This window comes from Suillus fuscotomentosus (genome assembly GCF_016647785.1).
Source record: "Suillus fuscotomentosus strain FC203 chromosome Unknown F5891scaffold_17, whole genome shotgun sequence".
NCBI classification, from domain to species: domain Eukaryota; kingdom Fungi; phylum Basidiomycota; class Agaricomycetes; order Boletales; family Suillaceae; genus Suillus; species Suillus fuscotomentosus.
In genome coordinates this window covers 737,921-751,781 of record NW_024539529.1, presented here as the reverse complement: position 1 = coordinate 751,781, position 13,861 = coordinate 737,921, and the positions used below count along the sequence as shown (strand labels likewise).

At 47.9% G+C, this 13,861-nt stretch overlaps 5 protein-coding genes across 5 annotated transcripts; 4 read left to right on the top strand and 1 right to left on the bottom strand.

The window, feature by feature from the left end:
- Positions 1–2,451: 2,451 nt before the first annotated feature.
- Positions 2,452–3,587, top strand: F5891DRAFT_1127719 (uncharacterized protein; the record flags this gene model as incomplete). Its single annotated transcript, XM_041364208.1, has 4 exons — positions 2,452–2,532; positions 2,595–2,779; positions 2,827–2,851; positions 2,931–3,587. 4 exons carry the CDS (start codon positions 2,452–2,454, stop codon positions 3,585–3,587), a joined length of 948 nt encoding a protein of 315 aa, XP_041228078.1.
- Positions 3,588–3,820: 233 nt separating this feature from the next.
- Positions 3,821–5,084, top strand: F5891DRAFT_165379 (bucentaur or craniofacial development-domain-containing protein). Its single transcript, XM_041370747.1, has 4 exons — positions 3,821–4,165; positions 4,219–4,306; positions 4,360–4,488; positions 4,539–5,084. The coding sequence occupies exons 1-4, from the start codon at positions 4,090–4,092 to the stop codon at positions 4,975–4,977; spliced, it is 732 nt and encodes a 243-aa protein (XP_041228077.1). The 5' UTR covers positions 3,821–4,089; the 3' UTR covers positions 4,978–5,084.
- A 20-nt stretch (positions 5,085–5,104) lies between these two features.
- Positions 5,105–7,736, bottom strand: F5891DRAFT_165389 (uncharacterized protein). Its single transcript, XM_041370748.1, has 5 exons — positions 7,405–7,736; positions 7,163–7,339; positions 5,778–7,111; positions 5,351–5,727; positions 5,105–5,295 (listed from the first exon to the last, which is right to left on the bottom strand). Exons 1-5 carry the CDS (start codon positions 7,574–7,576, stop codon positions 5,232–5,234), a joined length of 2,124 nt encoding a protein of 707 aa, XP_041228076.1. The 5' UTR covers positions 7,577–7,736; the 3' UTR covers positions 5,105–5,231.
- Positions 7,737–10,035: 2,299 nt separating this feature from the next.
- On the top strand, positions 10,036–11,375 carry F5891DRAFT_1024396 (Bicoid-interacting protein 3-domain-containing protein). Its single transcript, XM_041361324.1, has 5 exons — positions 10,036–10,145; positions 10,197–10,318; positions 10,372–10,720; positions 10,771–11,036; positions 11,085–11,375. The coding sequence occupies exons 1-5, from the start codon at positions 10,090–10,092 to the stop codon at positions 11,123–11,125; spliced, it is 834 nt and encodes a 277-aa protein (XP_041228075.1). The 5' UTR covers positions 10,036–10,089; the 3' UTR covers positions 11,126–11,375.
- A 923-nt stretch (positions 11,376–12,298) lies between these two features.
- On the top strand, positions 12,299–12,897 carry F5891DRAFT_1024394 (uncharacterized protein). Its single transcript, XM_041361323.1, has 3 exons — positions 12,299–12,482; positions 12,533–12,652; positions 12,703–12,897. Exons 1-3 carry the CDS (start codon positions 12,311–12,313, stop codon positions 12,864–12,866), a joined length of 456 nt encoding a protein of 151 aa, XP_041228074.1. The 5' UTR covers positions 12,299–12,310; the 3' UTR covers positions 12,867–12,897.
- Positions 12,898–13,861: the final 964 nt, after the last annotated feature.

Genomic DNA, 13,861 nt, shown 5'->3' with positions numbered 1-13,861 from the left:
AAGCTGCTTACAATATTGATGTGAGTCAGATATCTTGAGAGTCTATAAGTGCATATGATACGCTTCCATAAGCTTTTACGAGAAAGGAGTGTTGGGATCGAGGCAGTGTGTATACACCTGGCAAGGCATCACATCGTTCGGAGGCTCTTAAAATGTGAAGTCAATCTGATCCGCACGCTTCCTTCGGATTTATCCGCCTAGGGTCCTAAGGCCGACGATGATCAATACTGGTAGCGTTATGTATTGCTAAATTTAATAAGCTGTAAGGCCAGCTAAAATGGCAAAAACGGCCTCACTTATCCTACATAGCTACATCATAACGAGTATGTCAACTGTGTCGACACTGCAGAGAGTTCTAGAGCTGACAGGCCTCGAGTTTGGCTGATTAACCGCTCGCTGTAGGAGGTAACAACGTCGATGAGCAAAAATCCACATGTAATGAGCATTCATTGGAATATGAAGAGTGATGGACGCGAATGCGAATGCAATCGAGGTGATGCAAAGGGTGGTTCTGGAACTGGATACGTGTGCATCACGCTTGTAAATAGGTGATCCGAGAAAAAAGTAGTATAACAACACACCTTGACCATCAGAACTTGAAACACCAAGACTCTGCGATGTCCGAAGAAGCCCATCCACGATCAACAAGATCCCAACAGCGAGTACCGAGACCTTCTCCAGTTATGCTGACCCGAAATGCCAATTCCTTATCAACCAAACAAACCTCGCATGCACGTAGCTCCTCTTAAGCTTGGAGAAGTCCGGTGGTAGGAGAGCCATGCGACGTAGAATTGGCAGAAGGAATAGAGGTAAATTGGTAGACCCATCCCGTGTGGTCTCGTGGGGTTTGGACAGTTTGATTAGCTGAGTTAGACTGGAATGAAGGTTAGCGGAGAGCTCGTAGAGAAAGAGTTGGGACGTACATATTTCCTCGAGCTTTATCAAGTAGCCAAATCAGTTGCGCCAGTTCTCAACCGCCTGATGGTAGAGCTGAAGAGCATTGTCCGCAAAGAGACTGAAGAACTAAAAATCGTTGAAGGAGAGGCAACCACGAATATTCAGAAAGAGATACGAGAGCAGCGTGTGATATGGCTCATGTTGATGTTGCAGTAATCGACAACTTTCAATTCGGTGGCTTTGACTCGGAAAGAGTCTACCTCAACTTAGACTCGGAGTCACAGTTCAAATAATTCAAGTTAGCCAAGGGTCCGGGGATCCATCATAGTAGAGAGTTAGTATGTATCTATAATTTATAGAAGAGAAAGTGATATAATTTGTAGGTCAGTCACGATTGTGGCAGGCAACTTGACATCATATCACTGCGGTCCGACTTGTTGAGGTAAACTAGCAGCCCGACTCAATCAGGTCGGCAGGCTGTTCCCATCCCAAGTAGCACTGTCCGGAACAAGATCTATAGACGCCATTTGAGCTTGGTGGAAAGAGACGGAAGAAACAACATACCACCAACAATAAATGCATCAGGCTCGTTCATCTAAGCGATGCCGAGGTACAGGTGAGGGGCATTAACACTCCACCGTTTCCGATGCACCACAGTCGCTATGATGTATGGTTCGGGATGCTCGTTATGTCACCGAGCTGAGACATGCAACGAACCAGATCTGGAATCTACTCTGATACGGACATGGCCTTTGCAAGACACCTATCTTCTTCAGTAACCTGAAGAAGGAATAGTTCAGACTATTTTGCTCATCCGCACTTCCCGCAGGATCTAATATATGGCTGTGGGATGGAGGGTTGGAGGAGGGTGTCACGGACTGCATGGTCAGGCTGTGCTTCGCGGAGGATGTCTTAGTACATCCCGATACATCGCCTTCCGGTTTCCGGTCAGTGACCTTGCCAGGGAGTAAGTTCTGGTATAATTAGAATCCCGAGCGCCAAGTAAATTAGCGCTGATTAGCTGACTTGCTAATTACATAGCTTGGTTTGATTTGACCTCGCGGCCTATTATGCCATGCCTTAGACCAGAACACTACTGCGGTCCTAAACCTCTGATTGCCATGAGGCAAGTGGATCGCCCACGTCGTCTTGTGAGGTGAACGTGATTGTAATATGGGTAATCTAGAAGCCTTGCGGCGACTGGATGGCAAAATGTTGGTCCAAAATAGTCAGCTGCCCGCTCCATGGAGATCTTTGGTCGGCACCGATTAACATGCCATCGACCGAAAAATTTGCGTCGTCGCAGACCTTCGCAGACTCGCAGAAAAACAGATACTTACTCCAATTTATTGGCAGTCATCGATTCCTACGATTGGACAGCCACGAGTGCTCATCATGCCTCGTGCAAACATGCTGGTGATCGAACAATAGGGCGTGCATGTGACAACGCACATCATGAAAGACGCATGTCATGATCTGGCATTGAATTGAGGGCATATATACGTAGCTCCCCTCAACTTCTATCAACCATTCTCCCATTTTACATCTTCCATCATGAGCTCCTCGCAGGATCGTGTGGGCCGTGTGGTCAACCACAAGGATTATTACTTGCGTGGTGGGGACCTGAATGTGTTGGTGAGTCCCAGGGTGTTCATTGGCCCGTGACTCTCCATTCTGATCTTGGGCCAACGTTGCAGATCGGCAACCATCACTACCGCATACACAGTTACTTCTTCTACCGTGAATCGCTAGTATGGCGCAATATGCTAGATGCCTCTCCCGATGGTGGGGATCACGGCACGACTGATTCTCCAAGTCCTTTCACCCTTGACGACGTCAAAAGTGAAGACTTTGAGCGCTTCCTCTGGGTGATATACAACCCGTATGTGCAATCTCTGGGTTACTGTCCCTATTCATACGTGATTCCAGCCAATATTCACTCTACGATGCTCCCGTCGAGACATGGCTGAGCATCCTGAATCCTCGCTCATCGATGGAACTTCTGGAACATCAAAGACCTCGCTATTCGCGAGCTTGAGAAACTCAACATCGAGCCGATCGACAAGATCGTGGCATACCACGAATATAAGATCAACAAAACTCTCCTTCTCCCTGCATACATCGCGATGTGCAAACGTGAAAAGTCTCTGTCTCTTGCAGAGGGTACAAAGCTCGGAATGGAAACCGTCCTCCGCCTTGCCGACGCACGCGAGCGTGCTCGGCAGCAAGCCGCGGAGAGCGGCATTCGCTCCCCGACATTTGAAGATTTTGAGGATGCACAGATGGAAGATATGGTAAGGGAAGTGTTTGGCATTGCGCCGAGACCTACGTCGCCCGGTCGACACTCCAGAAACTCGTCTGGTGCATTCAACGGTTTCGGTGGCACGGCCAATCAGAATGGCTTTGGCTTCACCCCCCAGAAAGCCAACGGGGAGACAACACCTGGCTTTAATGGTTTTAATTCATCGACCAACAAGCCAGTTGATCCCCTGCACGTATCTACAGACGCGACGGCGCCACCTCCAACCAATGGCTCAACAACCAAGACTGATGGCAAGAAGCCACAAGCACCGCCAAAAGATGAGAAATCGTCGCCTGAAGCGAACGGGGCTTCCCCCCAACAAGCTGCGCCTGGTGCCACTGACAACAAAGGAGGCGCAGGGGGTAAGGCCAATGGCACAGGTGAGTAACTGGCGGCCCGTCTCGATTGTTTTGTTCTGATTCGTGGTCCCCTCATCATCGTAGGGAAAACCCCCAAATGAGGATTGTTAGGCGAGTTTCATGCGTAGCTGGCAACATAGTTTGTGTCGTTGTTTTCGAGTTTTGATCATGTTATCGAGGCACCTTGCTATATCAGTGTTCAACCATTGTTTCAGTACTTTGTGGGAATATCAACGAAACCTCGAGGGAAATCGTACACCGTGGCTGAGTAACTTGAGTGAAAGTGAATTTAGTCAGAAAACCAGGTTGTCCGAGTCAACTTCAGTCAAGGTGATATTTAAGAAAAAGCAGTGCTGGTATATGTACGCGGTTAAGTGAGATCATCCACTGCTGAATTGCAGATGACTCTTACTTAGCCGCCACATAGCCATGTTGATGAAGAGTTCAATATCAACGAAAGAGCTGATTGACGTTTGTTGACGACCGTTCCTCAACACCTTCAAATTCAACAACATCAAACAACACCATACAATGTCTCCTCCATTACGCGACCCAACATCTGACTCCGAAGATGATGACCCAGACTACGCGCCTCCTGAACACCAAGGTATGATATGGGTCATCTTATCAAGAATCGTCTTGTCTGACCAAACAAATCAGACTCGGATAGCTCTGGAGATGAAGAAGGAAATGACGATACGAATGTGACGAATGAAGTGAAAGAGGAAGATCTAGGCGAAAAGAAAAAGTGAGGTGTGCCGGGTGACCCTATAGGTCAAATATACTTATCTTGCTGTACAGAGCGCGCGATGCTTTATGGGCCAGTTTCCAGGCGTCTGTCGCTACGCCACCGCCCCCGAAAGTCGAGGAGCCACCAAAGAAGCTCGTGAAGCTCGAGAAACGTTACCTTTTTGCAGGGAAGAATATCGTGTATGTTCGCCCCACTCGTTCCTTGTTACAGCGTGCTTAGTGATGTGAAGAGAAGTGGTTGAAGTCCCTGAGGACTCGGAGGAAGCAAAGAAGTGGCCGCGATGGGATCCATCAGCGTTGCCGTCAGCTGCTGCACCAGCTCCTGATTCTTCGTCTTCAACAGCCGATGTGAACGCATCGGCATCGAGTTCAGCAGATCCGATACAACCTACAGCACAGAAATCTGCCACAAGAAAACCTCCAGGTCCTCGCAAGCCTCGCACGTCGTTGGCGGATATACCGACTCAGAAGGCCAAGAAGATTACTACTCTGGATAAATCTGCAATGGACTGGCGCACGCATGTCACATCGAGTGATGTTAAGGACGAGCTTGACGCTAACAGACGCGGAGGTGGCTACTTAGAAAAGATGGACTTTTTGAAAAGAGTTCAGGACAGGAAAGAAGATGCGTATGAAGCGAGCAAGTCAAATAAAAGGAGAAGAACCTGATGTATGAGGAAAAGTTGTTATTGGAGTCGAGTGGTGTGTAGGATAATACATGTTTTACTGTACCAATACAGGAACACCAAGAGTGGTCATAAGTACCTAGCCACGTATTGCAAATGGGCTGAGGAAGGTAATCAGAGAGGGCCAAGATAGGTTGAGAACTTGGAGCAACGGGGCACCGGGATTAAGAGCCGTTGGACGATTCGCGAAACTGGTATGACAACAAGAATGAAGGTTTACGATATATTTCAGGCCATTCAAGTCCTGCACGTGACCTTATGCTCTGACCAATGCGACTTTTGGCATCCGCCATCGCAATACCTGGAAAATTACTGGTCAATTATCTGCCTAAGACAAGAGTGAATGAACCAGTTACCTCGCTTTCTCGCAACCACTGCACTTCCTCAGTGCAGCACTGGGATTGCTACACCACGAACATCTGTACAACGCCACAGTGTTCGGACTGACTCGTGGGTGCGAGCATCTCTGTGGGTAAGGCTCATCTTCCTCTCCGTGATCAAGATGGAGGTCGTCAAGCCATGCAGCAAGATCATCTTCAGCTTTCTCTAATGAGATGGGGCGCTCATCCGTCATCACCTCGTCAAAGCGTGCAATCAGATCCTTCCACTCTTGCACAGCAGTGGGGTAGCGCTTAACGATGTTTTGCTGAGTCAGGCGCAACTGCGTTCTCGGGGGAACAGTGCCAAGAAGCACGCTAAATTCGTCGGCATACCCCAACTTCTTGAATGCGACCTGCGCTCGGTTGTAGAGAGACCGTGGAATGCCAAAGCCGGTGAACATACCTGAAGCTCTTCAAGGTCTGCTGGTGTCTCTGGTCCCTTGATAGTAAGAGTAAGGCAGATGTACCAGTATAACACGTTCTTCATGTGTCTTGCATCTGGGGGAGCCTCCGTGACGTAAACCTTTGCGTCCTCCATCGCGCTCATAAGGAACGCAACACCCTCGTCATATTTCCTATCTCCTGGGCTCGATTCCTGAATGCGACATACTCCCAGATTGCCTGCGAGCTCGACAGCACGGTGCAAGAGCCCAAAGCGTACGAATGGCGTCATCTTCGGGCACTTTAAGCCTTTCTTCGCAGAACGCAAGCCTTCGTAGTGGTCTTTACCCAACGTGATCACGTAGTAGAAGTATGCGAACTTGGGGTTACGTTGAAGACCACGCTTTGCAGCTTCAATGGCGTCGGGGATGCGAGATCTGATGATGAAAAACTTTGCGGTAATCATGTCTGCAAGATCTTCTTCTCCTGGACGACCCTTCGCAAGGATAGCTCTAGCACAATGAGGCAGTGCATCGGACCACATGATGAATGGTAGACCTATATCCCTGTTAAGTTCTATCCGTCCAGTACGAGGATCTTGCATCTGGAAACCGCCTTCTGCAATAGAGAACTCGGTTCTAGTGATGAGTTCTGCGAGCTTCAGACCAAGGCTGTAAAGATCCTTGTCCTGCGCACACTTCATCATAGCCTTTTGGTTGTCGGCGGTGGATGACATAGTAAGAAATGTATCACAGCGCATTGTGCCGTAATCTGTCAAGATATCGACGAGATGGTCGGGGAAACGACGTTCAATTGCTGCCATGAGCTTGTGGGGGTCGAATTGTCTCTGATCGTCCTCCGAAGACAAGGCTTCGAGACGAAGCAAGCCACCTAGCGCGCTGACGCGCACGGTAAGGTCTGCACTTCGCAGGCAGGCTACAAGCAAATCCTGAAGGGGTGAGTTAGCCTTGCATTCACTCCAACAGTGGAGAACAGGGTGCGTAAGCAATTCTAGGCCATGATGCAAGAGCTGAATGGTAACGCCGGGCTTGCGCATGAAGTCTATTACGACTGGAATTAAAGTTTTGATGTTGGCTGCCTTGGTGTACTTTGGAGCTGGCGAATCTTCCTGATTGATCGCAGCGCCGATGGCGTGAGCCATGGTAGAAATCGCCATCTCGGCAGCCCTGAGATCATCTGGGTTTTCTTGTATGACCTTGAGTAGGGAAGGGGACTCTAGTGAGATTTCTTTGCGAATATCGACACCCCCGTGATGTGTCACGGTTGTAAGTGCGCGGAGAGCAAGATAACGCGTGGCAGGAATGTTGATTAAAGGTGTGATCTTGGTCACCAAACCTGTAATATGATCAATGCAATTCACCGACAGAATTGTGTTACGACTCGCACCTTTCTGAAAGAGCTTGTCTCGAAGGATGGCATCAGCACACATCTTGGTATAGATGCCAATGATCGTCCCCGTAATTTTCTCGTTTCCTATATTCGCGACGTAGACATCATCGATGTTATGATATACTTCGTTGAAGTTGACGTGGACTTTCTTCAAGCCACTTCGTCTGGAGAGATCTTTGGGAAATAAAGTTAGGGCTCGAAACGGAGCAACAAAGACATAGATTATGCTGCATACTTACCTGGTAACTGGAGGAACTCGCACAGTACTTTGACTCTAGTGTTCCATCCTTCAGCTCTCTCGATATCGTCTACCAACCCGATGAACTCCTCTGATGGAAGACGTGCCACGGAGTGAACATTAACGATTGGCTTTGGCTTTTTTGCCTTCGTCTTTCCGCGATGACCTGGCATATGGACTGGAGTGATAACAGGACCTGATCGAGTGAAAAAGGATGAAGAGCCAAGCTGGGAGTTCCGCAGCTGGTGGCGATCCGCAACTTGAAGCACTAAGCAGGAACTAGTAGTTATAGCGCCCAATATAATGATTATGTAGTGATAGGAAACAATAGACGCTACTAGTAGTCATTGAAGCTTGAAGCCCTGCTCATCGAGTCTCGACCGCCAATGCATCTCCAAACCATCTCCAACGCATTTGCCGCCCATGGCTCAGCGCTCCGTGTCACTGCAGATTTGAGTCAACTAATCGAGGATAATGAACTGAATTAATTTGGTGGTCCGAAAAAGAGCCCTCCGGAAATCGTTTGAGAAAGCGGTGGATTAGCATTTTCGCAACTAGTCCTGCCAAGTCAATGCCAAGCTCGCACTAGTCCATCGGGCATTGATGACTTTGCGCTCAAAAACGTTGATTAATCGGCTGCCATCATCGTTTAAACGTTCATGCACATGATGAACGTTTGAACCATCATGATAGCGGCCTCCAACGGGGATGGTACCTACAAATAGATAATAATAATAATAAATTCTCGAGGAGACTTTCGCATTGGACGCCAATTGTCTTGATGTTGGAACATCAGGAGACCCATCGCTGTCCCCTGGTCAGTGGTGAGCGCTCATGTCCTCAGAGATTCGGCTCATCACAAAGCGTCCAAACCAGTGCCTATAGAAACAAGGTAAGTTTGCGAAATTGAGTGAATCCACGAGTGAGTCCTTTCGACATTATAGCTGTGGGAACCTACCATAGGACGTTGTTCCCAGATGCAGTCCAATCAAGTAAAGGAGTTTGCGCCCCTGGTCGCGACATTGCATCATCGCTGGCCATGGGCGATGCATGTGTAATTAGGCTCCTTGTGGAATAAAATCAGATCCCCTTCTCCATATCTTGAACTACAGGAAAGCAAATATTAATATTAGCATTCGATCCTAATCTAGATTTAAATCTGAGAGTTCCCAACAAGGTCACCATCACGGCCGGCGCCGCGCGCGAGGTAGTTGAAGATCATATTCCCTTATTTATATATTACAAGTTCAAATATCGAATATAAGTATTTGAGTCTCGAGAGCGGAGGGCGCAGAATCCGCTAGCCGCGGGCACAGCTAGCGTTTGCTACTAGTAATGTAACCGAATGAAATTGTATGGTACATTCGATACGACGGTGGCAACCTGATATAACATTAGACTATGACCAGTAGACCCTCCTTGCCAAGATATCCCGCCATATCATCATCACCAGTTACTGAGTGTGAGCTTCAATATCACTTTGCAAGAAAGCAAAGTACCCACCCCAAATCGTAGTACAGCGGATCGAGCTCTCCATCAACATCAAGCGGCTTCCACTAGCACATCAGTGACCCGTCGAACAGACGAGAATATAACATACTCTTGAACATTGAAAGAATCAACGTGAATCTGTTGACAATGTTTAGCATTATCGAAGCACGTGCCCTATTTGCTTCGAAGCCTTTTTCATTTGGATGGGCCTAGGAAACAACGGTGCGCGCACAGGTTGATACAGTTAAATACTTACCACAACAATACTTCGGGGGAATGAGCGGGAGAGGGCCAAGCGCAGAAGTTTGAGCCCGCCGACAGCTTCGAGCCGAAGAGCGCCGTCTACGTGATCATCATCTCGTGGCTGGAAGCATCGAAGGAGGAGTACAAGGGGGAGCAGAAGTTGGAGAGTATCACCACCCCACAATTGCAGCGGATATTGCTGGTCCCGAAAAGCTTAACTGCAAAAGTATGAATTTTTCCCGTTAGTTGAATAATCTGTAGGGGGGTCACTCCCTCTCACATTTCAAGTGGGGGAAACAATGTTGAATTTCAAACAATACTATAGTAAGTCCAAGTCCAAGTCACCCCAATCTCCATGCCCGTCGCTCAAAAACTCTCCAAACTTACTCTTTGCTTCAAAATAGCAAACTACTAGAAGGCCGTCACGGTGTCGTGCAACCAAGACAGCATGCAGAAGTCACCAAGCTGTTCGTCGAAGAAAGGCTTCCGGTCCATGGAGTTGTGTTGCAAGAAGGGGGATATATTCTATGATAGCCTGTCTGATGCGCCGTAACTTGTCATCTACAGGCTGAATGACAGAGTTAGTTCTGAGCGTTGTAATAGTAAACAGCAGCAGGAGACTCACCCCATGCACACTGCTCAGAAGAAAATGGCCCGGGTGTGGCCTTGTTACGTTCACCAAACTTGCCTACCGAGATTTGTCACATCTTGATGCTCCAGTCCCCGAGATATAGGATTTATGTAAACACTCAGTACTCATATAGTCATATTCCGATGGCCTGCGCTGCGCAGTGTGATCGGGTACTTCAAAAAAATGAGTACTAGTAGAGCTAGCACATTCAACAGCGATTTAGCGGACTTGTCGGAGCGCCATTGTTTATTAAATTACGTCATCAAGGCGAACCACGCTGCACTCCATCAGAGCATCAGTACTAGTACAGTCAAGGTGATCATGCCACTGCCAGTACATGCGGACCAAGTACTCCCAGTTTATGGAAACTATCATGGGTACGTGCCATGACAAATCCCTTGTATGTTTCTTGGCAGAGAATTGTACAGGTATTACTCCAAGCGTCCCTTCATCCAAGATCCACGATTAGCTTTGCTCCCTACTGAATTCTTCGTGGGTAAGCGAGTTCTGGATATTGGATGCAATGAAGGCTGGGTGACTTGTGAAATAGGTAAACTACCTTTGACGCGGTTCAGGATACCATTTATTCAGTTCAGGAACCAGGACAGTCCAGGGGAGCACAGCAGGTCGTTGGAGTTGATATCGACGATACTCTTATTAGAGCCGCCTGGAAGAGAAGGCGCACTGTCTGGAGTCTTCAGTCTCCTGAACACGGACATCTCCATGAGGAAAGTTGCCCTCCGCACAAACGACAGCGAGTCCTCGGTGATGCGCCCACTACGGACCATAGTGCTCACAATTATTTCCCTGCATCGTGCGAACATAGCTATGGCCCTTTGCCCATCCCAAATAGAGGTTGCGGTGCTTTCCCGCACAATGTCACCTTCCGAACAGTTGACTGGATTAAGGATGAGATACCGGAAGATCCCAATCAATACGACATTGTTCTAGGGTATGTGTCATGACCGTTGTTGATGAGACCACTCATCACCGATATGATAGGTTCTCTATCTCGAAATGGATTCATCTAAATAACAAGGACGACGGGCTGAAGGAATTTTTCCACCGAGTTCACCAATGTCTGAAAATGGGGGGTATTTTCGTCCTTGAGCCACAACCCTGGGACACCTACTCAAAGGCTCGAAGGATGAGCGAGACTCTCAAAGAGAACGCAAAATATTTACAACTCCGTCCAGATGGCTTTGGGGAACTACTTCAGGAGCTCGGATTTAGTCCCGGTGAGCGCAAGGGGGTAACTGGCAAAGGCGGTAAGTAACGTTCACTTCCGAATAGCTGAATCTTATTTTTTTTATCAGGTTTCCGTCGCCCCGTTGATGTCTACTTGAAGCAGCGATAAAATCACATTCTGTTTGTAAGAAATCAAGAGTACCCTTGCAGTGCTGGTACAACATTGTGCATCATTCTTTATACTCACATGTCACGTAAATTCACAGGACCAATGATTCTTTTTGAATTCGGGTCCCGCCATGCTGTATCGTCTGTATTTGTCTGATGCACGAAATTTTTATGCTCATGCGTCTTTAAATGTTGTTTTTTTACACTGCTTTTCTATGAATGAATGGTGACACGCCAACCTTATGCACACATTGCCTGAATTGCGTAGAAGTAGCCCACCGTATCGCCGAAGCACCCCCGAGCAAATTATGTCGATAGTTACTTGGGGAATCAAGCCATAGGTTCGCCGAGAACTGTGGGTGGCTGTGCATCCCGGATGAGACAGTATTACGCATTCCCGAGCTGGGTTACACTTCCCGCTCAGGAGAAGTATGCCTCACCACCGAAGCTCCCCCGAGGGCATACTAGTGCGTCGTAGTTCAATCGCCGGGAGCTTCAAGCTGTCTGTCGAACTGTCGATGGCTGTGCACGCCGGACACGCTGTTCGTACCCCTGACCGAGAGTCTGCGTGCGGAGCCTGTGCTTGAAAAAGCGCTGCATCTATTGTATTCCGTGAATCAGAGTTATGCTGCGGATGAGCATTCGAGTCAGGAACATACGGACTCTTGTCACCTGACTGCAGTCAGTGATTGTTATCCAGCGTCAGTCAGTAGCGAGGTATGCATATTTTCCCTCGTTTTCTCAAAATATTAATGTTATCAGTTGTACTAACCTTGTATGTGGTCCAATACTCATGCTAAAGATGTCCATCCTTGAGATGATCGAAACCACCCCCGATCTTCGCTTTGGCGCTTTTCATCGGCGGTATTCATTCGGGCGCTTGCCATTGACGCCTAGTACATATGGCACAGATTCGTATCGGAGAGGCTGTGGCGCCTTTCTGCCGAAGTTCCTAATGATTGAATCCGCTGATTTCCATCGGCTGATCTGGTCATTTTTCTCGGGCTACCTTGGATCTTGGAAGTTTGAAGATTAGATGCATACGCAAAAACATGCGAAGGACCAAAATAATCCAAATAGCGTTATTCCGATTATATGCTTATTCAGACGAGGTATGTCACTGCATGTATAAGTAGTAAGGACTACAATCAGAGTGCCGAGCAGCCAACCCCTTCTTCTCAGAAGCATGTCTCAGAAATCCGGCAGACAGACGCATACTGGCAGGAGTCGCAAAATGCTCCTACAGCGTCACTACCGTTCGACTGAGGCGGAAGACTTTCTGCAATTGCGACGGATCATCATAGATATAACGCAGGCCCGGGAGAATCCCCACAAACGACACGATATCTTGATGAAAGGTTGGTGGATCAAATTCCAGAGATCGAAGAGTTTGCTGAATCGAGAGAAGCTGCCGAAGTCATAAGGCAGCTTGACGCAGATTACCGTTCGCTTCTAGCCGAACAGGTAGCTTCGGCTTCTACTAGTGACACTAGTTCTCCCATGCAACAGCCTGCCTCGATTCATCCAGGTGAATTAGCTAACTTAAGATCTCTTAGAATCTTGCTGATTACAAGCCAGTGTCATATGGTCCTTCTGAGAGATGGTCAGTGAACTATGACAACCCGATATTTATGCATCCACATATGGAAAATATGCCACACACCATGTACTATTGTGATGCTCCCGCGAGTTTCGATGATATCGCGCCTAGTCACTACGCTTATTTCAACCAATCTGGATAATTCTTACTTCGTATATTATGGTGTTCATATTGATAATAAGACAGTTGTATATACATAATCGAGTGTACCTGGTTTTGCGCCGACGAGATCCAAAACACTGAGAATTTTCTGTCATTTTCAGGTGACATCGAGGGACCCATAGTTATCAAAGCACACCGAGCTCGAGTTGTTGAGTGTTTTGATTAGATTTCCATTTAGTGCGATCGGGTGCATGTAACTAGCGGTCAGCGGACTCGGGGACTTTGAGCGCGGGTCCCGCTCTGATCGGCCGCGGACCTCGAATACGAGTTGCACATATTTTGCTTTTTGTTCTGACCTGAGCATCATCATAATATGGAAAGCCGGACGCGCGCGCTCCGTTACACGATGTGACATGCACCAAATGAGGTAGTCACACGATTGGGACACCGGACACCTCCTGACACCTCCCACGCAAGAAAATTATATCCCTTAGTCACATGATACAAGCCACATGGCACTTTTTCCTGGAGTGACGTCAGCACTCAAGGAAAAAGTGCCACGTTTTCTTGGTCATGTGACAGCGTCTATTAGGATCATATCGGAAAACATGACTCGCACATCTGAATTATGTCTGCATACATATACAAAATAGTTCTGATTAGACTCTGCAAAGAATATATACAAGAGGTCCTAGGGATCCACGAAGGGTGCGGGTTTTTGGGAGGTATGGCCAGCTCGTACCCTCACCCGCACCCGTGCAGGGTTTACCCATGGGCAGTACATATAAATATTAAGTTAGAACTATGAAAAAAAATGATTGTGAAAAAGAACTTACTGAGACATTGTGAACGGCAGGGAACGACTTGGATCAGCATGGCTCAAGCTTGAAGCGGGATCGACACACTGACAACCTGCAAATGGTGGGAAACGACTTGGATCAGCATGGCTCGAGCTCGGCACAGGACCAACACACTCACAAGCTGTGAATGGCGGGAAACGACTTGGATCAGCTTGGCTCGAGCTCGACGCAGGAC

Coding starts and splice junctions, on each gene's coding strand:
- F5891DRAFT_1024396 (XM_041361324.1), top strand. CDS start 10,090: ATGCCACTGCCAGTACATGCGGACCAAGTACTCCCAGTTTATGGAAAC. Junction 10,319..10,371: donor CTGGGTGACTTGTGAAATAG/GTAAACTACCTT, acceptor TTCAGGAACCAG/GACAGTCCAGGGGAGCACAG. Junction 10,721..10,770: donor CAATACGACATTGTTCTAGG/GTATGTGTCATG, acceptor CCGATATGATAG/GTTCTCTATCTCGAAATGGA.
- F5891DRAFT_165379 (XM_041370747.1), top strand. CDS start 4,090: ATGTCTCCTCCATTACGCGACCCAACATCTGACTCCGAAGATGATGAC. Junction 4,166..4,218: donor CGCGCCTCCTGAACACCAAG/GTATGATATGGG, acceptor CAAACAAATCAG/ACTCGGATAGCTCTGGAGAT. Junction 4,307..4,359: donor GATCTAGGCGAAAAGAAAAA/GTGAGGTGTGCC, acceptor CTTGCTGTACAG/AGCGCGCGATGCTTTATGGG.
- F5891DRAFT_165389 (XM_041370748.1), bottom strand. CDS start 7,576: ATGCCAGGTCATCGCGGAAAGACGAAGGCAAAAAAGCCAAAGCCAATC. Junction 5,728..5,777: donor CAGACCTTGAAGAGCTTCAG/GTATGTTCACCG, acceptor AACCGAGCGCAG/GTCGCATTCAAGAAGTTGGG. Junction 5,296..5,350: donor AGTGGTTGCGAGAAAGCGAG/GTAACTGGTTCA, acceptor GTAATTTTCCAG/GTATTGCGATGGCGGATGCC.
- F5891DRAFT_1024394 (XM_041361323.1), top strand. CDS start 12,311: ATGTCTCAGAAATCCGGCAGACAGACGCATACTGGCAGGAGTCGCAAA. Junction 12,483..12,532: donor ACACGATATCTTGATGAAAG/GTTGGTGGATCA, acceptor AATCGAGAGAAG/CTGCCGAAGTCATAAGGCAG. Junction 12,653..12,702: donor GCCTGCCTCGATTCATCCAG/GTGAATTAGCTA, acceptor ATTACAAGCCAG/TGTCATATGGTCCTTCTGAG.